General features: G+C 36.0%; 1 protein-coding gene across 8 annotated transcripts in view; it reads right to left on the bottom strand.

The window, feature by feature from the left end:
- NBEA (neurobeachin) overlaps positions 1-26,007 on the bottom strand; it is a 467,825-nt gene that overhangs the window by 67,847 nt on the left and 373,971 nt on the right. For all 8 annotated transcript variants that reach the window (XM_032099592.1, XM_032099586.1, XM_032099589.1 and 5 more), the window contains 3 exons: positions 17,290-17,402; positions 7,747-7,887; positions 234-353 (listed from right to left, as the gene is read on the bottom strand). In XM_032099592.1, the coding sequence (XP_031955483.1) occupies positions 234-353; positions 7,747-7,887; positions 17,290-17,402 (374 nt within the window). The remainder of the gene's footprint in view (positions 1-233; positions 354-7,746; positions 7,888-17,289; positions 17,403-26,007) is intronic.

The raw sequence follows: 26,007 nt of genomic DNA, 5'->3' as shown, positions 1-26,007 counted from the left end.
TTGCTCCTAAAACAAAACACCTTTTGTCCACCCAACTTCAAAGAATCTTTGATTGTGTTAGAACATTAAACTTTAGTAACATCTATTCATTTACACTATACATTACACTATACTGAATATAAAGAAATTAAATATAAATATAAAATATAATACAGCACCTTCTTTACCTTTACACAAACAAAAATACCATAATGAAATTGCATGTTTATCCACTTATTTAACATATATGTTACCTTCACATCTGAGGTATCTCTTTGGCTGTTCCTCCAGGACCTGGCCACTGAAGAGAAGGTTCGATCTGGGTGGTCAAACTTGCCGTCATTTGCATTTAGAAAGAATGTTGTAAAGGGCTCCTGTAGTTAATGAAATTAAGACAGATTAAGAAAACAGTACAAGGACTCATGCAGCAGGTTTCTGTCAAAATCCAAATACCTCTTGCAGATCAAAATACTTCATAAAGGCAGAATTAAAGAAAAACATGGCATGTCATAGTTACATGTATGCATGGGTTTCTGCACTGAACATCTGAGTATATTTATTGGCACTAACACATTTTGCACAAACAAATCTTGAGTTCTATACCATAAGACTAATTACCCATCAGTGGCAGACATATGTAGCTTAGTTCCAGTTCACAGTGACTACCTCCTTCACTGCAACCACGATAAACACATGCTGTGTTATTTATACAACTGAGCTTTGTTTACTCCTTGCATTTTGGTATGTCAAAATCTTTAAAAAAATTCTGTCTCTTAATCTTTCTTGCGTTTTCATTTAATTGAAAAGAGTAGGTTCCACTTTGCCTCAAGGTGAGAAGAATGGCTCTATGGTCATTATGAGGCAGACTATGGTTCCGGGATATGCAATTTTATCATTACTTTGGGGCAGAAGTAAAGAGATTTAATATGCAGAGTCTTTACTTTTGCTAATTCTATCTGAAACCATACTCCCAATTCTTACTAAATGGAAACAGCTACCAGCTTTTGGGGACAAAGAGCTCAGGTACTGGACAGTCACCACATTCCACTGCAGGGAAGGGGTTAACAGTGGACCAAATCCTTAATTTGACAGTAGAACCTGAATACTGAGATCATTGCCAGAAACTTGGATTTCTACCACTACTCCATTAACTCTCTTACTCAACTAATTGTTGGCAGTGTGTCTACAGGGATGGAAGTTGCTTCTTCGTCTTTGCCAGAGTCCCATAGGGAATGTTTTAAAGAGGGCCACTTTCATTAAATTCAAACCCAAACTTATTTCGTTGCATATCCTGATCATTTAGAAATTTTGTTAATCAAAGCAGCTCATGATTACCAGATCACAATTGTTATTACTGTATTATTCATCTATTATCTGAATTTTATTCTAAACATTCTGTTTCCTTCTATGAAATTTTTGAAAAAGTCAGGAAACTCCTCCATTAAAAAAGAATTTTTGAATGAATTATGCCATGTTATATAAATTGTGTGTAAATTGTCCAAGATGAAAAGGCATGAAGTAATTCATGTTTATGCAGTCCTTAAGAGTAACTAAAATATACAAAAGGAAAGCATGGATGCAAAAATAGTGAAAATATCTAAAAAAAGAGGAAAATAAAAGATGGAATTCAAACTTCCAGAGGCCATAGTTTCTCTACCTTTATTCCACATCTTTACAATTAATTTATTCTATCATTCACAACAGTCAACACAGGCTGCCTTCTTTCAAAGAAAAAAATCAAACCTATTTTTTTCCTCTTAAAGCATTAGAAATTTGTTTTTAAAAGACACATTCAAAAGAATAGTATCTCATAAATATACTTTCATCTTTGCATTTATTCTAATCATAGAATCCTATTATGTGTTAGATCATTAATTAAAATAATTGAAATAAATACAAAATCATCACAATATAATTTCTTGTTGGAGGACCCTAAATCCCATTGCACAATCACTTTATTTGCACTTGTGAATATTGAAAGGCTGTGTGGTGAGGAAGAGATTTATAATTTAAATAGAATATTAAATTTAACAGTAGCTCAACTTGGTGAGAAGTATAAACTACCACAAAGAACTGAAATATTGAAAGAAAATAAGTTTTTATCTATCCAGATTTTTAAGTGCTCCATATAGTGAACATTATGTAAAATATAAATGAAAATGTGTAAGATTAAGACCCAGAACGACAAAATGGAAAACAATATACAGAGAAATTGGATGATACTAATTTATCCTAAAATTCTATTAATATTATAATTTTAATAAATGTACATTTTTAATATTAGAATTATTTTGATTTTAAATTAATTCCTCCTCCCAATTACCTGTATATATTTGCAATAACAATTATGCTATGTTTTCTAGCTTGCCCTGACTGAAAAACATTATATGTTCTTGATCTGAACACAAATAATTCTGTCTTCTAACAACTCCTGCCCATCACTTTTTTTCTTTATAAGACATATGTAATTTTTGTGAATATTATTGTGGAGCAGACTGTGGATCATTGCAGAGGTTCTGAAACCAGAAGCAGTTGATGGATTTAAAAAAAAGCAGAAACCAGAAAAATGATATAATTACAATAAATTATGTAAAAATATTAATCCAAACTTCCATGACAACATTATTTTAAGCATCTGAGACAAATACACAAAAGCAATAAAATTCATAATCAAGGATTAAACTTTTAGTAGCTGAACACTACAGGGTGCCCTATTATGCTATCCTGCCATGGCCTGTTGTGCCTATCTTTTTGGATTTTTAATCCTTAGCAGAAATTCAGAGCTTTCACTTGCTTTATCTCAGACCTCTAACATAATTTTAAGGTAATTTTTATTCTCTTGGAAGTCAAGTGCTTATATTATATAAATATAATTCATATCTGTATTCAATATACTCATTTAAATACTGTTATTCTATGATACCAATTACTGTCATTTCATGTAAAGGTTTTGTTGCTGTGAAAGCTATAAAGCAGCACAATGTTTTCCTTATAACTCCATCTCACTCATTACTAATATTCTGAATAAAATTCACGCCTTTTTCTCTGCCAACAAGAAGAGAAATTCGTGGGGTACTCAATTACATTGAACACAAGCTTGAGCTGTGAGAATGAATTTTTCCATTCAATAGCACTTCGATCCCTCCCTTGCCTTTTAGCAGAACCCAGACTCATTTGAATCCTTTATGGTGGGAGTAAAGGAGGGAGGAGGAAAGGAGATGGTCATTCTAAGACATCCTATGTCAAACAAAAATGTCTTTCCAGCGATTTGTAAGAGGAGAGAGAGACCATGTAGGGGGTTTGTCAGAGTGACATACACCTTTTGCCTGATACATCTGTGATTGTCCTGCTCAAACCTAGTAAAAAGAAGACCCAAATTCACTTCTGTTTACCAGATGACACCCAGTCCTCCTCACCTTTGAATCTCACTAAAAATTGGTTTTAACTCAATCCAATCTAACTCATAATAAATCCAGAATTTCTTCCACTGAGTACAAATATGCAGTCATTGCAACAGAAACTGGAAGACAATTATTCTCTCCAAACATCTTGACTACCACATTAGAGAATCATGCTCTCAAATACTGATCTCTGTTTCCATGAAGATGCAACTGATTTACAAAAATACAACTTCTTCAATAGCAATTATTGAGAGCATCCCATTGTACCATAACTCTATCCTATTTCTCCTAAAAATCTGAAAACAGCGCTGATATTCACATTCTATGTGATTCAAGTCAGAATTCGTTCTTCCATTTTTCTTTTTCCTTCTGTTTACTTTTCAGGTCAAGTCACTGGACTATATGGAATTCTGAACTAGCATTCTTGTTTTAAAATATTCTGTCTTCTGCAACTTAAATATTCACTGCTCCAGATGAAATGCACATGAAGAAAATGAGTCTTCAGGTGGTAAGGTCACCTAGCCATAAACTATGAATATTCAATTTCATTTACACAAAAAATGGAACGATATCAACAGAATATTTATATATTAATGATGAAAAAAAGGCAGAGATATCAAAATTAACTACACAGGACAGAACTGAGGCTAAGACATACAGTGTCTTTTAAAAAACTAGCCTGAGGCATGTATTGGGTTTGTGTGGCAAAGTTCTGGTAGTGGGGGAGGCTACAGGGGCGGCTTCTGTGAGAAGCTTTTGCCATGTCCAATAGTGCCAATGCCTGCTGGCTCCAAGATGGACCTGCCACTGACCAAAGCTAAGCCTGTCAGTTATAGCAAAGTGCCTTTATGATGACAGACTTAAGAGTCAGGGAAAAACTGCAGAAGAACACTAGAGAGAGGAATGACAATATGTGAGAGGAACAGCTCTGCAGACAACCAAGTCAGTGCAGGAGGAGGGGCAGGAGGTGCTCCAGGCTCTGGAGTGGAGATTCCCCTCCGGCCCATCGTGCGGCCCCTGTGCCCGTACAGCCCATGGAAGTCCAGAGGGGAACAAAGATCCACCTGCAGACCCTGGAGGAATCCATGTCAGAGCAGGTGGATGCCTGAGGGAGGCCATGATCCCCCGGGAAGCCTGTGCTGGAGTAGGCTCCTGGCAGGGACCTGTGCTTCTATGGGGAGGGGAGCCCATGTGGGAGCAGGTTTGTTGGCAGGACTTGTGACCCCACAGGGGACCCACTATTGCAATCTGTTCCTGAGGGACTGCATCCTGTGGGAGTCACCCACACTGGAGCAGCTCATGAAGAACTGCAGCCCACAGGAAGGACTCACTTTGGAGGAGTTCATGGAGGACTGTCTCCCAGGAGCAGCGGAAGAGTGTGCAGTCCTCCTCCCGAGGAGAAAGGAGTTGCAGAGACAATGTACAATGAACTGAGCACAGCCCCCATTTCCCATTCCCCTCTGTGGGTGGGGAGAGGTGGAATAGAATTTAGGAGTTAAGCCCAGAGAAGAAAGGAGGGGGTAGGAGGAAGGTGGTTTTAAGATTTGGCTTTATTTTTCATTAGCCTGCTCCCATTTAATTGGTTCAAACTAACTTCCCCGAGCTGAGTCTGTTTTGCCCATGATGGTAATTGGTGAGGGATCTCTCCCTGCCCTTATCTCAACCCATGAGCCTTTTCCTCATTTTTTCTCTCTCCTGCCCAGCTGAAGAGGGGAATAGTAGAGCAGTTTTGGCGGGTACCTAACATCCAGGCAGAGCCAACCCACCACAATACATCGGATAAGGGAAAGCGTCTGAGGGAAATACAAGGCAGCAGGGAACAGATTATCACAGAATTGACTCAGAAGTATGATACTAAAAGCAATGTTTTCAAGACAACTGACAGAAACCAGATTGCATCTGTCAAAGCTGAAAAGCAAGACTTAAAATAGTTTTTAAGGTTTTGTGGCAATTACACAATTCTCTATATATACACTTCAGAGTGGCTGAAAGTTCCTTACCTACTGCAAATACTGTTTCCTCCAATACTAAAGTCTAGGCAGGCAGTTTTTTCCCTTGGATCTCCATTACTACATATTGTTTTGTTCTGCTTCTATCTAGACTCTCATTTCGAATTTACTTTTTGCCACAGCTTTTTCATTTATTTCCTTCCTTTTTTCTCTTTCTTTTGCTTTTCTTTTTCTCTTTTTCTTTGGTTTACACAGTCTTCTCCCATGGTTTTAGTTTGTACTCCTGTCCTTCACTCTCAGTTTGTTGTCACTTTCTCCCAAAAGCTCTACTGTAACACATCTTTTCCCATCACTCTTCTCCAGTCTCTCAAAATACTGAAAGCATTTTTCTGTCTGAATCTCTTCATCTCTTAATGTCACCTTCCTCTTTCTGGACTATACTCTAATTTACCTTTTCTTATACAGTCTTCTTCACAAACTCATATCAAAGCTCTAGATAAAGAAATTCATGAGCAAGAAATACTGCTTTAACTTACAGAAATCAGACCTAGCCTTATCTATCAATTTCACTGGCACAATCTTCTCCCTTAGGATATTTCATTCTTTATTTTGTAACAAAAATATTTCTCTGTGGATCACTATGACTTTATAATCTTCATTGCCATAATCTTTTCCTCTACACACACTTACTTTCAAATACCTATTTAGGGTTTCCATTTGCAGCCTTATCCAGTCTTATCATACTACTATATTTTTTTCCTTTTCTGAGGTTCAAACTTTCCCTGAATCTGTATTCTTCCACTTCTGTTGTCTACTCCCATTAGAGACTGCTTTTTTAGCTGGTCAATCATATTTAAATAATCTTTAAAATACCTATGTAGGAGTGTCCCTGTATTTAAGTTACCTGTTGTTTTCACCTTTTCATTGGCAACTTCTTCTCTGGAAATCACTGGTTTCCTCTTCTGCTTTCTGTTCTCACATATATTATTTGCTCTAACAAATGTAATTTGTCAAATCTGTATTGCAAGGCCATCAAGACAAAGACCTTGTTCTCTTGCTCTTTCAGGAGAGAACACAAGGAGAGCAAGAACTTCTACAGTATTACATGAACAATAGTAGTAAAAACGACATTGCATTAGCCTAATACAGGAAATGAATACTCCTTGGTGGGTTGTACATTCAGCCTGTAAGCTGACTTCCAGCTCTGAGAATTTGCCAACTAGCAAGAGGGGATCTTTTTCTGTATAGCAACCAAAATTAATAGATAAACATGCAAATAAAACTACTGTTTTTAATCTACTTTAAGGCAACAAAGAAGCACATGCACTATAAAATGTATTCAGTAGACGAATAATTTAGCAACATTTAAAAGGATTACAATGGTGACCCAACACAGGACTGTAATCAACACTTAGTTTCCCATGGTTTAAGAAATATATCCTGAAACCACAGACACATGAATTCTTCCCTTCTGAGCAGAAAGAAGGAGAACATGTCTAAGGGAAGCTGAGATGAGTGAAAACTCAATTACTGAGCTTTGTGTGGCTCTGTTTTGCTTGTATGCAAAACATGCTTAGAATACACCTTATGCGACAGATATTTATTTGCAGGGTGTACTTTAACTTAAGTAATTACACAGTGACTCAATTTTTCATTAATTAAGGTTTCTCTGTGAAACCTTCTGTATCTCATCAACAGTATCTCATCTTTATTCTGTAGATCATTGTGATAACACGTAAACTGAATTCAGATTCATTCTATCTTTGAAGTTTGGTCCCCTTCCCCAGATCTGATTTTGGTGGTAGGATTTAAGCACGAGGTTTCCAGAACTGATATAACAGTTTGGAGTTAGAATCCACATTTTTATATTTCTGAAAACTGTAGAGATATGAATTCATTTAGAAGCATATTTGCATAAAATATTACTCTACGCTGCTTTAATATAAAACTGGTTATATAATTCCCCTCTCAATCTGAAAGTTTAATGTTCTTACAAAAGGCTTTTTTTTTAATGTTGCATAGATCTATCCCTAGCTGAAAATAATAAATGCATATGAGCAGTATCAGATTTCTGTATTGTCTAGAGATAATTTTTGGGGGGTGGAGTTAGTTTTATAGTTTTATATGCATTTTTCTCATTGTATATATATATATATATATACAATGAGAAAATTGTGGTGAGATATATATATCTCACCACAATTTTATGTTTAAATTTATTTTGGATTGTTTGGGTAGGAAGGACAAATAAGTATATAAAGTGTATCTAGAGAATTTCTGAGATTTTAAGGTAGGGAAGAACAACGACATTTTAATAAAAAGGTGCTTTCATAAAGAAAAAACAAAACAGTGGTAAGTGACAGAAGAGATGCTGTAGATAAAGATATTAATGAAAACCAGGATCCAGAAATACTTACAATACGAACAAGCCAAGCCAAGGTAGAAGTAGATGTAGAGTAGTGGGTGTTGTAATGATAAGGTGGAGTCTGATCATCTTCCCATGTCTCATACCGTTCTGCATAGAAGACAGCTCTCTTTGGGTTCAAAGCGCCAATAGGCTGTAAAGTGACAAGAGGTCAAATATATTATCAGCTGAAGGGCAGCATGTCTGATAGAGCATAAGTTAATTCTGCATTAAGATTCACTACACAGGAGACTCTGCAACCAAGCCCATTCCATGCTGTAGTAACCCCTGAGATTGCTGTAAGCTTGGAATTTATTTTCAAAGGCTTTGTGTACTAGAAGTCTTTTGAGTTTCGTTATTTTAATTGACAAATATAAGTGATCCACTTCTGCAAACTTTCAAGACCTTCTTGAAGCATAAGTTGTTTCCCAATTAGTTCAGTAACATTGTTCTGGAAATAGACTTCTAAAACTGCATTTAAAATGCATTGAGGCCAAACTAATATTTCTGTTGCTGTCATTCACCACAATCACACAGCTAATGAAAACTGACTTTTGCTCACACAGGATACTTTGTAATGCACAGTTAATGATGCAAAGATTTCACACGGAACTGCTGATGGTGTCTGGTGATCCTAAGCAGAAATACTTAAAAACCATGCATAGTCCTCAGGACTGGATGTACTTTCTGACTGAACAAAGCCACGTTTTACTGCATAAAGCAAACAAGCTTTGGATTTGAAAATAATAGAATGTGGAAGTTATTCACAAATTCAAAGCTCATTATGCGCAAACTTAAAGGGCAATCTATACAAATTAGGTGAAAAACAAAAGAGATGTAAGGCAGTAGTAGGAATTTTGGTTTTGATACAGCTGCTTGGGGAATACAAGCTTTTAATGATTTTTTAACCCACTTTATCTCAGAAGTATTTGCAAAATGTATTTGTTATTGTGTGATGTAAAAGTTACTTGGATAAAGAAAATACAAATTTTAGCTTTTATAGTAAAATTAACCAAACACAGAGTCTAATACTTAGAGGAGAACACACTTCCACACCAAATAATTGTATAAACTTATTGTAGTTTTAAATTATTACTTGATTTGCATTAATCAATTTTAATTAGAATTGATATTATTAAAGGTATTAAAACTTGAAAAAAAACATATAGGGAAAGACTTTGACCCTTTTCAAAATGCTAGCAGTATTTTTGCATTTTATACCACTGCACAATTTTTCTACTGAATTAAAATCCAAAGTAATTTAGAAAGGAAATGACAGTACAAGGTCAAATCACTGTGTTTCACTACACTAGATATGTAATTAAAAAATTTTAAAGCTACAGGTATTTTATTCTTTCAGCAGTGCCATGTTTTTTGAGATGGCTGCTTAAAAGACTGACATAGAACACGATGTTTTCTGATTTAGAGCTTGTTTTTAAATAGCAGTCTTTGGTGAACACTTACATTTTAAAACATTATGATTTCAGTATTCTTCACACTAAGCACTCTGGATGTTTAATACTTTGCTGTGTCATGGAGATGTTAATAGTTTTCTCATATGTGTAAAATTGAGTAATCCCAAAGGATCAGTGTTATCTGGTGTAGACTGCACTGAAAGACCTCACAAAACATTCTTGAAAGAGAAGTATGAGCCATTCCCTAACACTTTCCAGGCTCATTTCCCAAATAATGGAAATAGCAAAAAATAAATATTTGCATTTTTGTTATACTTGGTTTTGTTACACATCCTGCCATTGTCAGGAAACACACTGGCTGTTATAGCCTTTAAGTTATCATTATATAAAAATGATTGTTTAACAGCTTCCTTGAAAGAGACAGTCTTTTCCTATTAGACTGACAAACTGTGCGGATATATGTGCACTTTGCTAAATGATATCAGGTTCTCAGTTGCTTTGGGGACTGGATGGAACCTGCTGACACCACCCTCATTAAGGTACTGTGCATCCACTTCTCTGGCAGAAAAAATTCCAGTCCCAACTGCACATTTCAAGAGCTAAAGCAGTAATTCACACCGTAGTCTGTTAAAATGAAATGTTCACCCCCTCTGAGAAGCGAACACAAAATAGCAGACAAATCGGTGAGATTGTATTTGGTAATGGAGAAACACCCTGAGAATATCTCTTCCCTCCACTATGAAGGTGCATCTTATCCTATGCTGCAGTGAATTCTGAGGCTATGGAAGACAGAGACGTCATCTGTCACAATATTATTGTACATATATGTTTGAAGTCACAGTGGAGAATGAATATGACGATTAATGCAAGATTGAAAATACAGAAAACTCCTGGCCTTTCAAAATATTGCTGATGCTGATTAGAAGTATTTCATCAAATAAGCGATGTGTTTTCATTATTCACTGTAAATTGACTACAATAACAAGGCCTGTGAGGTATAACTGATGCTCAAAATAATTACGAGGTATTTTATTTTATTTTATTTTATTTTATTTTATTGACTAGCAAAATTTTAATGATGGTTCAATTGATACCTTTAAATAACATTTTTAATATAATATATATATAGCTGTATTTAATGAAAAGGTTACTTCTCTCAAGAATTTGACAATAATTTTTAAACTCACATAAAATACTAATGCAAACACATCATCACATTTTCTAGGTTGTTCAATGAGAAGTGTTATTTCAATTTAAAAGGTAAAAGATGTAAGGATGTAAGATCGTGCATTCCCATTTTCATGTAAAAATGCCTGTACAAGTAGCTAAAATAATCAACCTTCAGAACAGATATGATTAATTGTATTATATAATAAACCTGAAAAGCTGTATTCTGGATTACCTTCATCCTCATCAATATTCTTTTCAGTGTCATTATCTACTTTTTTTCTTTCAATTACTTTAGGATTCATTTGAAGAAAAATTCTGAAATGCACAAAACATCTGCTGAATAAAATGGAGTCTTTAAGCCAAATACCAGAGATTCCTTTCTGTTCTTGCATGATAACGCAATTTTCATGGGAAAATCTCTGGGAAGAATCTTTACTGGGGTCCTTTCCCCAGAGTGGGTGGAGGCAGGGAGGGAAGAAGAGAAGGAAGGGAAGGGAAGGGAAGGGAAGGGAAGGGAAGGGAAGGGAAGGGAAGGGAAGGGAAGTAAGGAAAAAGATGGGAAAAAAGTGAGGTAGAACTTGTCTTCAGCTAGAAAGTCTCACCTCAACTTCTTCAGAACAGATCCTGGATTGGGTGAACTAGTGATCTGGCTGACAGCCTGGGACTGGGGAGATATGGGTTAATTTCTCTCATTCCACAAGCATTTACAGTGTCCATGAGGAGATTGCTTAGCTGTGTCTATAGCTTGCAATAGGAAGGTGAACTGGAAGTCCCTGAGCTCCTGTACAGGGGACAGTGTGCAAACATGGCCCCATTTATGCAGAGGTGACAACTGGGATCCCAGAAGTGGTGCAACTGTCTTGATGCAGCACTGCCTGGGAAGGAGAGCCAGGAGCTGCCCATGCTTACACAACTCTGCAGCTTCTACTTCAGCCTTACCTAAGTTAGTGCTCAAATCTCTCTTTTATTTTTTTTTTTTTGTTGTTGTTGTTGTTGTTGTTGTTGTTGTGCAATTTAAAACTTTTTGGTTAACCCCAAATAGAACAGCTTTTGTATACACAAAGATCAGGCACTTTCTGAAAGAAAAAGAAATCCACAAATAAAATAGCAGGGAGGGGAGTAAATTCTGCGAGATGATCTGCCCCTGGCTTCTTTAGTGTTATTTTAACGTCCATATAGGAAAATGCTGCTATCCAAGGTAATGGTAAGAGTTCATCCTTCACTGAAGACACAGATTTTCTGTAAAGACCTTAAATCTCAGTTGTACAAACTAGCAATTAACCCAGTTTTACTCTGATGAGGCACGGGTCATACCAGATGACAAGTTCTACAGTAATGATAGTCTCTCACGTTTCTTGGGAAATGTGTAGGATATATGGAGTTTTGGTCACTTTTCATAGCTTTACTATGCCCTTCACAGACTAGTAAGCCAACTACCTCAGTTTTAATCTAATATCACGGCTATAAAATGCAGATAAATTTTATTTATGGATCAATCCCAGTAACTTCACTTAATGGAAGAAAATAATTTTATTTCCATTTGACTGAGATTGTGCTGCTGTGTGCACTGATTAAAATGACTTGCACATACAAGACAAAGGCAAAGCTCAAGTTATATACTATGTCTCAGTACATATCTTAACCATAAGACAAATACAGAAACTGAACTTGAGTCAAATAAATTGTTCTGAATGTTTTTGAAAAAGTTCTTTTCATAATGTTCTATAAAATGCTTTTTCTAAACACACCATTTGTATTTTATTGCAAAAAAGCCCTCTGTAAGGACTCATATTAAATAGAATTATCTTCCACAAAATGGTTTTATAAGATATTCTTTACTCCAAAAAACAGAACAAGTCACTGTATGAAAATGTGGCCTATTCAGCCACTTCACTTCTGATGTACTAAAATCTGCTGTTTCAGTTTATTTATGTTTCTTTCCTCCATTTAAAAATAAAGTAAGTATTTACTCTAACATTAAAACACACTACTATTAGCATCTTTCTTTTTTTTTCTGGCCAATCTCTTTAGATATCTGGCCTTTGAATAAGTCAATGCATATTGTCAATACATCTAGTGTTTACATCTGCTGGACATGTTTTGTTAGTTCATGTAAAGTTTACTTTGCCAGCTATCTTCCTAGAACTATATTCTCTTATGAGAGCAGAACTAGATGTAGCATCCTATTTATCTAGCAACTGAAATATTCAGCTTATCTTCACTCTAATTTATTCAGCAGATAACTTATCTGTTGGTTTTTTGGTTTTTTTTTTTGGAAATGCACTGCACAAAATTGTAGCTGGGTACAAAAGGAATATTGAACGCAGCTTTATTTGGCTCTGGCTGAAAACTGACTGAGCTTTTCCCGACTGCTTGCTTTTTTATTAAAAACACCCACTGAAAAATAACCTATAAATAGGACATCTTAGGATGATACTTCAAACTTAAAAATAAATTTCAATTTCATCTGAATTTGTAAACAGATTTTCTTCAGCATCCTAATATGAAAAACAGATATCAACAATACCAAATGTAAGAGTACTCACAGATTCATAGTACCAGAGTTTTACTCAGTAAATGAACTTTTTATTTATGGAAAACACATGTTTAGTTGTGTGGATTTAATTGTGTGTAGTTTTTCTTCTGATGGAAGAGTTGCATGTGATAAAGAGAGAAATTTAATTTTACAGAAACCGATTCCATTTTTCCAACAAAGGGCTCTTAATAAGCCCATAAACTCCATTCCACAGCATATACATTTTTGGAAGTATTAAGTGTGGTTGCCTTGAAATATTCACACTTGGATGTGTTCATTTGCATTATTACATTTAGAAGCCTTGGGGCTTTATCACTTCCTTTTCTTGAAATGGCACAGTAATAAGGAAAAGTGGTTATGCTTATCACCACCCATCAGTCAAACACCTTCTATATTAAAAAAACATCATTTTTTCCACTCCGTGAATGGGTGTGTGATGTTTCATACACATGTCAATATTAGTATTACTTTGCCTGCTGAAGAAATAATTTTATTTAACAGGATGTATGACTGGAAGTAAATGAGGAGAGATTCCCGTTTACACTTTAATGAGCAGGGACAATGCAGCATGTCAAAACCATGCATTCACTATAATTTAGGAGTAAAAGTCACACAATTTTACACAAACAAACCATACCACATTTTAAGTGTCTTGAACCTCACCAAAAATCAGTGTATAGTAAGGGCTGTGCACATGATTCCTGGACTAATGTTTAATATCCTAAGTATTCTTCCAAAGCAAATCTCAACAAAGAAAATAAGCAGATCACCTGATGGTTTGATACTGAAAAGATAATCTATGTACCCATGACAGCCTCTTTCATTAGCTTTTGATCCTGTCAAACAATAAATATAACCTTTAACCTTGTATATGTAATGAATAAAACTTGAACCTACACTGTCTAATCAAATGAGAAGTCCAATATATCCCACAAACAGTGGGACATGGCACATTCCATGCCCATGAACCCTAGTTTTAAATCTAAAATTATACGTAAAAGGAAAAAAACAAAAAGCCTTGATAAGAGAATTTCCAAGCACCTAAAAGAAAAAAGGCAGAGGAATTTTCACACTAATATTTAAATATAATTGTTCTGGGAGAACAAGTAATATTGGGATGTAAAAATACCACAGTAAGGAGTGCTACATAAAACCAGAATAAAATGGAATAGAAGATGGAAGAAAAGGACGAGCTACATGTTCAAGATGGCTTTGCACAAATGTAACTATTTAAGTTTAGACTAAATGCAAAAGGCACATATTACTCCATTACTGACATCATAAGCCAGACAAACACCTTTAATTTCATCTCCAAAAAACGTATGAATTGCATTTGATATGTATGTTCACTTAGGAGTTGTGATATCACAAAAGTGGTGTATCATATTTTATACAGAAAGCCTAGAAGCCAAAGATTGAAAAAACTTCAAAAGTAGTGTAGTCAATTATCAGAAGTGACACTAGAGTTTTGTATGAACTTTGAGCAAGAATACACAAAATACTTTTTAAAAGCCAGATTTAGCACCTACCTTTAGCTACAAAAAGCTATTTTAAACCAATAAAACAAAGCATGGTAGGTGATTTCTCTTTTAATTTCATGGCTTCTTTGGGCTCTTTTACCATATATGAATAGTGTTAGAATTCTAAATAATTTCAGAAGATTGTTTGAGGACTATTAATTGCTAAATATCAAGTGATGCCTTGAGGTGAAACCTAAGGCGTCACAAGGACAGAGGCTTTGTGAAACTAAGGGCAAAATTTGCAGGGAGACAGAAGGTCAGGAACTGACAAAGGAGATTTTATCCATCAACAGTTTAGCTGGAGGTTCTGATCTGCTATCAAATCTGCAGGAACATGTCTCCATTGCAGGGAAAAATCTGACAGAAGGAAGCTGCTCTTCGTGGAAAGGATACTGTGTGGGCCTGCCCCAGAGGTTTGGCTGAGGTTTGATAGCTCATTCAATAATGTTAAGAATAAATCACTAAGTCCTGCTTTTAAGCACCAGGCTACTCAGGATTCACCTCCATGACAAGTAAAAAAGGATATCTTACAGGTACAGGACAATATTGAAAATGAAAACAGAATTGACAAGGCAATACCTCAGAGACATTCAAATTTTTAAGATTTTTACCAAAAATGCAAAAATTGAAACAGGACGCAAGTAACAGTACCCAAGTAAAGTATTCCATACTAACCGGCCACTGCATTTTAAAATAAATCATTAATCTACTTTTCCTTTCAAAACCATGATGAAATGAAATCTATCAGATATTATTATAATGAACACCGCAAAAAAAATTGACAATTACAATCCTTTTATCCTGAGGTATTCCACAAGACTTAAGAGATTTCACATGTGTTTTCTCATATATCCATGGGATAAATGCAGCCCAGATATTGCCAGAAAGGAAAGATCATTTTCCTTGACTAGCTTTGTGTATGCTTTTCAGTGGTCAAAACCCTAGCTGTTCCAGAAGAAACCACCAATAGCTTTGCTAAGTTTTCAAATTGGCAAGAAAAGGTGCACATTGCATGGATTCTTGATGAAAAATAAAGAGCCATGGACTTGATTTTACATTTCCTTTTGAGGAGAGCACTAATAATAATACAGTGATAATTAATAAGCTATGCAAGCACTAATTCCATAATGAGTCTTTACTAACTCATGAAGAAAACCTGTCTATTCAGCTATCACACTACTTCCTGTAGCAATTACATACTTTAGTAGATTGCTATAAAAATTTGGATTGAACCAAATACCTAGTGAAGGACTCATGAGACACTGTCTAACCTTGTTGCACTTCACCACATGCAGTGCTATTAATACCCACAGAAAGTGAGTTTGAGAGATTTTGAAAAGTGTAAGCACCTTAATGAAAGGTTTATCTCTCTGCACAACTCTAAACCAGCAATGCTTTTATACATCTAGGGAACAAGCCAGTGTAAAATGATCATAGGTCTTTATTTAAGTCATGTCTGTGGACCTTTTATTGTTCTTGGCACAGATTACAGTGGTGTTACAGAACTGAAAAACACATTTGTGAAACATACCTACAATACTGTGAAAGGTCAGAAGTTTTACATAACCTAACGGAAGTATCAAACAATTTAGTTCCTTTTGAGGCATACTGTGAAAGTAATGTAAATTCTGGGTTCATTTGCTTATTTGTTTTTTTTTTACTTGTCTAGGAAAAAAAGGGAGAGTAAACATAGATGTCTCTATCTGCTATTATGAATTCAAGTCTTACTCAAATTATTTTGGAAGTCTTACAAAAGAGGCTTCCAGGAATGGTTACAATACATCTGAAGGTACTGCAAGCACACTCTTTCCAGCAGAGATGAAACTGTGAAATATCCAGGGCAGGATGTCTCCACTGCTCCCCAGGATGTGTGCTTGCAGGGAGAGGAGGAAAGAAATCCAGACTTAAAACAGAAACCCCAGAAACACTCATGACTGACCAGCAGCAGAAGGGAATGCAGGGGCTGCATCACAGGACTGCAGAACAGGCCTTGGGGGTCATTTTCTCCTCTCCAGCCTCACTCCTTAAGGCAGTGAGTGACAGCTTCCTGTGGTTTTGAGCCTCACTCAATTTGTACAAGCAACTTCCCCCTCTTGGCTGAGAAGCTGTGGTAAGGATTCAAGAAAGCTGTCACACCAGACAACAGAAACCTCACACTGGGGATGTGGCAGGACGACCCACCTTCACTGGCAAGATAGTGCATACTTTCATAGTTGATAGCAACCAGGAATGATACTTCCCACAACTCAATTTCGAGCCCACTTTTTTGTCTTTATTTTAGCTGGCCAAAAGTAGAGCCCCTCCATATGTTTCTGCTATGCTTGGCCAGGACAGACCTTCTCTGCAGTCTGTTAACTAGAGTACCAGAGCTGGGTATTGATGACAATGTGGTGCTATTAGAGAAAAAATACCAGGAACTTTTTTATTATAAAGCACTAACTGCCCAAATCTGGTTGGAAGGAAAAAACCCCAACAAGTAACAATAAGGACCAGATACTCCAGGATCTAAAATACAAAATACCTCTTTACTAACTATTAAATCAAAGGGACATGCTGATACTATATTACTATTCTATCACTGCAAAATAAAGTGAAATGTTAGTCCAAGCTTTTCATTTACAAAGGATCAGCTTTTATAAATTAAGAGGGATAATTAGTGAGATCAAGTGGTCTGATGCGCTCCTGTTCCGTAAGTCAGAAGGTATGGAGGAGTTGCAGATTTGGAACCAGATAAGTCAGGGACATGGAAGTAGCATAATGTAGAGATTCAGTATAAACTAACTCTAAAATAGAAAAGTCTATTTCAGACTTTTATGGGTTTAAGATAAAGATCTTACTTAACCAGACTATAAATATAAAACAAAATCTCTCTCTAAAAGGGCTGGTTGACTGTTTTTAAAAAAAATGAAGCATACCTTTGAAAGATCTCTGAAGTTGCCTGGAAGGGTCAGATCTAACTCTTCAGACTCATAGTTTGTTAAAACCCACGGAAACACAGGGTATTGGTTCAGATCATTGTACGTTCGTCCTATTGAAAAGGAAAGTTTTAAGAATTAGGAAATAGTCTCCATTTGTCCAGCTAGAAAAAAATCTAGTGGTTACATTTGTTGCATCACATGTTCCCAGTCCCCACCACTTGACAGAATCAGGTATAAATCTTCCAGACAAAAGCAGCCATTTAGATGCACTTAATTTGAACCAGAAGTCAACACACAAACTGAAATGATATAAAAAGCACAGTATCTTTTAAGATCAACTAAAATGCACCCTATGCCAATAAACAATTCCTTTTTTATTTCCATTAAATATTTCTATAGCATGAAGGTAGAAATTTAAAAGAACTAGACTATTACTTTTCTAGCAGCTTTATGAAGAATCATAGCTGGCAAAGATTAAATGAGATTCCAAACAGCAAGGGGCTAAATATGAGGTTTGCAAATCTAGATCTATCCTAGATAGTCCATGCTAATCAATCATTCCCTATGGCTCCTCTTCACTGAAGGAATGGTGAGATTCCATGGCAACTGTGGAATCAAAGTGGTGAAAGTCATGTTTGCTGCAACACTATTTTGTAATCACTTTGAAAATTAAAAAACAGTTGTCCCCACTAAAAGGCAGAGCTGACTATCCCAGGCCACTCTCTTCAATCATGAAAGAAACACTGCTGTCATCCTAGCAGCTCAAATGTGCAAAAGCTGCCTTTAGATACCAGTTCAAAAGAACAATCTGCACTGCAATGAACTGAAAATTATGAATTCGTCACAAAGAGAAGTGTTTGGGAAAGTCTGTTGTTTCTGTGTTCTCTAATATTTAGTAGAATCTAACACTTCAGTGATAAGACAAATGAAATTTCTTAGTACATATCCATCCAGCCTATTGATATATAGTGAGAACCACACAATATGCAATATGAGTCTTAAAAAAAAAAAAAAAATCAGGTCATAAATATATGTGTGTGTGTATTTATATAATATAATTAGCAGACTGAAATAATCCAGGTTAACAATTCCCAGTCCTGCGGCAGATTTACAGCCCTGTCTCACTAACTGCTTCCTTCCAGATTCTGGACAGATTCCTGGGGTACAAAACCCGGCACAGGAAAACACAGGCTTCCTTGTTCTGAGTAGCAGTTGCAATTCTCCACAAAAATCAGTTCTGCTTTAATGAAATGTGAAACTTTCACTGCTCTACAAACACCTTATTTTTTCAATAGAAGTTGATGAACAAAAAGAATGTTTTCATTTTGTACATAGTTTCACTGAATAAAGGAGAAGTGCATATTCTTTATAATTGTGCATCCTCATTTTTACACTCTGAACACACAGATGTTCACAGGAATATGAAAAAAAATTAGGGTGCAAATATAACTTTGTTAAAAAAGCAATGCCAGCACTGTGTACTACATACACAAATAAAGATGCATAAAAACAAAACCACTTCTTCTTCAATATCAACAATGAATGAATGAATGTATGAATGAATGCAAAATGACTCTTGGACAGAACAAGAATGTATCAAACAACTAAATCAAGAAGCATACCAAAATTTATCCTTGTAGTGGAGGAAAAGGAAAGGTATTATCTGGTAGAACATTAATTATTTTGGACTTCTGGGAGGGGCTCTATATTTCTTGAAGAAACAGAACTCTGCCTCATTTTTCACATCCATCAAATCAGAATATTATTTTCCTCTTTGGCAAGGGTTTAATTACATATGACTTGTAAAGTTTCTTAATATTATCAAATTTAGGGTGCTATAAAGCATGGCCTCTATAAAACTACAGCTTCATACAATAAATGTTTTTCTCACCATCAGAATATTTAATTGAATTAACAGAAGAGTGTGAAAAAGCTTCCACAATAGAAAGACATTTGTTTTTATGCAGAGAGCAGACTAAAAGAACTTTGAGATCCAGGAAGAGAATGACTGAGATGACTCTAGTCTGTTACAAAGCATAAGCAAAAATGAAGATTCTTCAAATTAAAATTTGTATGGAAAAGAGCTCATAGTAATAAAAATCTTCAAGTGTAACCATTTTATAGAAGCATTTAAATAGCATCCTTTTGCAAAATTTTAAAAGGAAATGTAGGATTATACAAAATAACTTTTGATTTCAAAACTGAGTTTTTTTCATATTGTGATTTCATTTAATTTTGAATCTTATTTCATTCAATTTCAATATTCAGTCAACAAGTTTTTGACTTTTTTTTCCCATTCCATATAGGAAAGTCATAAATGTGTAAATAGGGCTAGAAAAAAGCAATCCTGAGCCTAGCTGGTGTAGGATTTCTCTTTTGCTGAGAGGTTACTTATAGCATAGACACAGGCAGAAATTACCTTTTACATTAGCTCCATGTCAGAACACTGCAGTAACTCCTCCATGCAGTTTTTTACCCCACAAGGAGAAAAAATTTGAAGCAGCTTCTCTCTCAGCTTAAGTAAAATACATTGCAAACAATGAAGCCTTCGTGATTATGTATTTGGTAAATATAAGCATAGCCTTGTGAAAAAAATAAAATATTATGTTCTCTTCTACTTGAATTTTTATAAAATACATTTTATTTATGAAGATATTAACTACTAAGAATAACTCTTAATTTGTTTAATAAAAAAGATAACGATTTATTTTTCTCAATTAAACAATTTTCCCCTTAATATCAACAAATAAAACTGACTCGATAAGATGAATCTAATTTAAATTGTGAAAGGAGACCAAACCTATGAGGCAAGACCACACATCTATACTTATCTGAGCAGAGGACAGCGATCTAGGCCTATAATGGGATTACAAATCCCTAATTCTAAACATGCATAAATATTAGTGGCTTCACTTTATTAGAAATGCTGTCTTGATCGGTTCTGGCTTCAAAATTGATTATTTTCAGAGTAAAGTCAGCAGATGAATATACTTAGCTATCTCATCAATTGTCTTGTGCTTCCAGCAAGAATTATTTGGTCCTTTCTTTAGCTAAATAAATATAAAACATTAACCTGTATGGCTATTGGTAGTCCCTATACCTTTTCAGAAGCTTCAGATTTCCCCTCAAGTAGGATCACAGAGATTAATATTAATGGCTGAATATTAAATATCGCAAGCCCTGTGACACTAATCTACTTGAACAATAAAAATGAGGCATAGTAAATGAGATCTCAGAAATACTGGATATGTTTCTTCATTAAAAAAAAACTTTTTAATTAAACCATCCAATTTAATGTTTTTATATGGCACTTTAGTTTCTAAGGTAAAGTGAGCTAGAGACAGCTGACAAAGAAATTATAACTGCAATTCCTTGGTGAAAATGTTAATGACAGCAAAATATTGTTTAATTAGATGATTGCAGCATCTGGATTAACACTCTTTAAGAGCGATGTTCCTGTGCTTGTCTGCTTCTTCACACTTTACAGACATTTTGTCATCTCTAGGTCATTAGGAAAGAATTTTTAATGATTTTTCTAGAAGTAAGTAGTTCGAGTTACATCTAATTAGATGACAATAATAAGCCCAACACATGCAGTAGCTAAATATATACATAATTAACCAGTGAGGGCTTGTACATCACAGAGTAAAAAAGTGGAAAATGCTAAACAGGCCAAAAAAAATGGTGAGGGGGAAGAAGTTCATCTGAATTTATTACCTAACTGAAGATGTCATTTTTTTCCACAAACCTTTAAAAATAATTCCTTTCCACTACAAGAAATTACGCAAAAAAAATATGGATGCAATTATATTCCATTTCTTTTAAAAGCAGTGGCATGTAGGATTTAAAAGAATTAAAATTCCAATAAATACAAATGCAAGCACACATTTAATATACCGCAATTTGAAATCAAACAGCAGAAATCAGTTAAATACTGAGAAATAGATTTGAAATCTAGACTTCTGGCTAAAACAGTGAGCACCACAATGATATTAAAAAACAACTTCTTGTTCCCACTCCTCTTGATACCTTTTGCTGCAGTGGGATTACTTTTAAGTACTCTTTTTAATAATCTCTTAAATGAGACTAGTAAAAATTACTTGTTTCCTATATCACCCAGAGGGTTCAGTTGACATATATGCTGGTCCTGTGCAGAAAGGACAATTAGTATAATCATTGCAGTTTCCAAGCCTTCAAAACAAAAGGATCTCTGAGAATGAAGTAGGTAGAAGGAGGAGGGGGAAGGTGACCAGGAATGCTTATGTCTACACAACCAGGACAAAAACCAGGGGCATGGAGAGTATAACAGTGAGACTGATTGATAAGTAGCAGAGTGCAGTGTTTACCTTTGGGAGAAAAGCCCAGAGTTGTAAACATGATGAAATATGCTCAAGCCAGGAAAGAGGGCAAGAAAGAGGTGAAGAGCTTGGAAACAGAATAGGGAGGTGAGAAAATAGCTGACTAGAGGGCCAGAGAAACAGGTTGAAACAAGACTTTAGAGAGTTTGAAGATGGAGAGAGATTTTAACTGAAATTGCAATGAGACATCAGGACAACTCAAGTGCCAGAAATCACATATACTTGGATAGGAAATTATCTAGAAAGAGAGATCTTTGAGAGCTGAAGCAGACAGTTATTAAGTCATGAGCACAGATCACAGCAGAAAGAGTTAAACTAAAAATGAAACATGGCAATGTTTCAGAGGGGTAATAGGATGATGCAAGAATCAAAGAAAACATCACAGAACAATGGATTTTTTCCAAGAGGATACTTCAAATATTAAGAACATATAGAACAGCCAGGGGCCATACTTCTCAGGACAGATATACCAGCAAACCAGGGAGAGATTTAAGAAGAGATTCATGTATTTATTTCAGTGGTTCTGTTATACAGAGACCAACCAGTCTGCATAATTAACAGTATTAACAAACAGGCAAAGGTGGGAAAGGACCCAGCTGCATGATATCACAATGAGAGAAGTAAGCTGGTGACAGAACCCTCACTTCTGAACTTCTCTCTTCCGAGGCTACAGCTTCTTGTGTAATTTCAGAGAAGGATCACAAGAAAACATGAGTGCTTTCTTAGTCTTTTGTAGAGGGCTACAGACTAATAAAACACCATTGTAAGAAATAAAAGGAAGCAAAGAATGGGCAAAAGATGTACTAAATCACTTTGTTAGTGGGCCTCTATTTGGATGAGAAGAAAAAACAGTGAAGCGACCTTACTTATCACCTACTTACCAGCAAAAAATCCACAATTCTTAAGTGTTAAACCTCCATGTTTCTGACTAAGCTACAGCTCAGATTTGCTGAATAAGCCAGTAGGAGCTTAATGATAACATGAATAAAAAAAATGGATGGATATATTCTTCAATAGCTAAAAACAATAATGATGTTAGAGAATAAGATGCTGCTTAAATAAACAGTTATATTCTAAAACTAGGTCATCGCTGCTAGACTAACAATTACTGGCAAAGAAGTTGCAACTTATAAGGAAATATTTCTTATGGAATCTCATTACAAAAGAGTATAATTAGGACTCTAATTGGAAATTGGATTTCCAAGAAGAAAGAAAATACCTCTTTACTTAGGAAAGGAGGTCACAAGTATATTCAGTACTGTATTTCTGTGTACAAAATAGAAAATCCTGCATTTTCTTCTAACTCCTGAGGGTCCTGTCTGCAGTGCATATAAGATTTTGTGTCCGTTTAATACAGGTGTACTTGGACAGTTATCAAACTGTGTATATAACAGCTGTTATCAAAACCAGGGCTACAAGTTAGTAGAGGTTCTTTGCATCCAGTATTTCTGGTAGAGTTACTAATTTTGTTAGAGCTTCACCAGAAAACACCTATTTGTTGTAAGGGAAATATTTTTGAGGAACACCTTCCAAGAAGACTTAGAGAAACACAGGCAGAGCTGTAAAAGCAGTGGTTTCATTCAGGCTGCCTCACAGCTCTCGACTCTGCAGCTTCCCAGATGTCAGGCCCTGGTGGTACAGTGCCATGCAATGGTGGAGCCCGGATCAGCTTGGGAATGTGAGAACTTTTAGACTTTCTAACACATATTTCTTTTTCAAAGCTTTCTCCTCCATGACCAGACTTTGAGCTCATGTGCACTCTATTGTGGGTGGGTTTCTGGCTTGCCAGGAGCTTTATGAGGAGATTCTTTGCAAATATCCCCAATTACTTCACGAGTTTTTGGAAGTGAGCTTTCTAGATGAAGTGCAGACTTCATTAAAACTACAAAACCTGGTTGATCTTCCAAAAATAACTTGAGGGGATTTTTTGCTTCTGTCAAAAAGTTGGAAAAATTTGGGTTTTTTCCAAACTGGAATACAGAGCTTATTGTCATGTGTAGAATTGCCTGTTGGGTTTCAGTCAGCTTTCATTCTCTAATGTTATTTTCAGAAAAGATTTTGTGTGTGTCATCAGCAAGGTCAGCTACTAAGGATAAATTTTGTTCTAATTTTTTTTAATCATGTACTGCTGATTTTATAAGATGGTAGACAGTGCTACGAAATGAGCAAGGCAACCTATGCAATTAACAAATGAGATTACATGAACAAATGAGATTTACCTGTAAGAGACTGATACCAATAAATCTGCTAGAAATTTAATATTTTGAGTGAGACAGAGACACTCCTAGGGATAATGACCAAACTGCTTTTCCTAATAGGACACAAATTCATTGATACACACCAAAAATAACAATTAGTCAGTAATCCTTCAAACCTTGGCCATAGTAGGTGGAACCTGGAATGCTAATATCAAGCCATCCTGTTATAAGGAAGATGAGTGACACTAAATGACCTTAAGAGAAACCTGTCTCGTGCAACCATCCCAAGTGTTTGGCCATAAAACCTGCCCAGCAGTACTAGTATCTAGCAACAGGTCAAAAAATATTTCTCTTAAGACCTCTAAGATGCTCTGAAGGAATCTCTTCAGGCTGAAGCTTGTTAACTGGTAGATATTTTAGTGTAAGTGTTACTGCAATTCCTAATTGACTTCAGACATAATGCTGTCTTCCAGGTTTGGATGCTTTGGCGAAGTACCTAAAAATAATGACCTTGGAGACTTAAACTGATCAAAAATAAAATAGTAATTTGTAAAAAATTGGCTTATCTCTTGTCCATTCTCATTTAAAGAGTTTAAATTCACTGTTTACAGAAGAAATTAGTTCATAAAGAGGAAATTAGAAGCGAAGGACAGTTCTGTGGAAAATGTATTGGACAAGGACTGAGGGGACCTAGGCTAACTTCCCAGTTCTCCAGTAAATCCTCCAAGTTTGGGTGAGGCAGCCAGGGAGCCGTCAAGGGTCTGCCTGTATTTCCTCATTGCTAGAAGGGCAGCGGATGTGTGAGAGGCACAAAGCAGCTGGAGACAGGCCAGTGTCCAGAAGCAGGATAGCAACATTCTCCTGGCATTGCACCAGAGGCAATAAACGCTCAGCAGGGCTCCTTCCTCCAGCAGAGATCTGCAGGACTGCAACTATAATGCTTGGGAACCAAGCAGGTGAGTCTGCACTGGACTTTACCATATGGACTTTCCAGCCCAGATCTCCAGGAGTTTCGGGGATTCTGCTTTTTGCTCCACTGCACAAGGTAAACATGCCCTCAGATTTCCAACTGTTCAGTGGTAGCACTTCTGTATCACACTGGGATAAGTTGATGACACATTTATTAACATCCATAAGACTGGATGCATGGAAGACGACTACCATCTAAGCACAGAGGCCAAAGCCTGAGGGTTCAAAGCAAGTGAGTTTGACAGCTCCTGAATTCTGCCACTGCCCCACTGGGAAGAATGCAGTGACTGTCCTCAGACTGGTCAACACAGCGAGTGCTACCTTTGGGTTTCACACTTACAAGTGTCTTACGTCTGGCCTGAGGATAACCTCGAGTGTAAAAGTCAGGACCAAGTAAAGATCAGAGCTGTAACACTGGAGTACAAAGTGATGCCTGGTGGAATTTAATTTGGATTTCTAATTAAAGCTCACTGAAGTGAAATGTCTGTATGAGGCTCTCCACAGGCAGGTTCATAAGCAGCATGTGTGCTACAGGCAGGAATCATACTAGCAGACAACCTCCCGGAAATCTCTGTGTATGGTATAGAAAACTGCTGCTTTTTACATTTAAAATTAACACTGGAATTAACACATAGAAAAGGGAAAGGTGAAAGGAATAGTATCTTCCTGAATGTTTAATTAATGACAATTGCCAGAAAAGCTCTTCTTTTGCCAATAACAAATGTATGTCTAGGGCAGTTATTTCTCATTCTAAATACCTAATCTGATATTATATTTCATCTCAAAGAACTAAATGAGAAAAGATGCTGTAATCTAATCATACCACAATCCAGGTGACATCTGTACTAGGCAGAATACTGTTGTTATTCTGCTGTCTAGTTGCTGTTGCTGAGAATGATGAAGTAGCGAAATTACATTTTCCCATTATTATTTCCAGACACTCTCTGGCAATGGTTTGTTGACTCTAATAAAGCTTCAGACAAAGCTGTCAGCAGAGGAAATGGCAGAAGGGGAGCAAGGAACAGCCTTCACAGCAATACATGAATCTAAAGTCTCCGTGATAGGCTGTGCATTTTCTGATAAAATTTAATGTGTGTGTGTTTCAGAATATATCACAAAGCTGCAGCTGAATTCTAGAGGGATAAATGTATTCTATCAAGTCACGGTGCTTAAGACTTTGACAAACATAA

The sequence above is a fragment of the Corvus moneduloides genome, chromosome 2 (genome assembly GCF_009650955.1).
Source record: "Corvus moneduloides isolate bCorMon1 chromosome 2, bCorMon1.pri, whole genome shotgun sequence".
Taxonomy (NCBI): domain Eukaryota; kingdom Metazoa; phylum Chordata; class Aves; order Passeriformes; family Corvidae; genus Corvus; species Corvus moneduloides.
The sequence above is the reverse complement of the archived record's forward strand: the minus strand, read 5'-3'. Positions and strand labels throughout refer to the sequence as shown.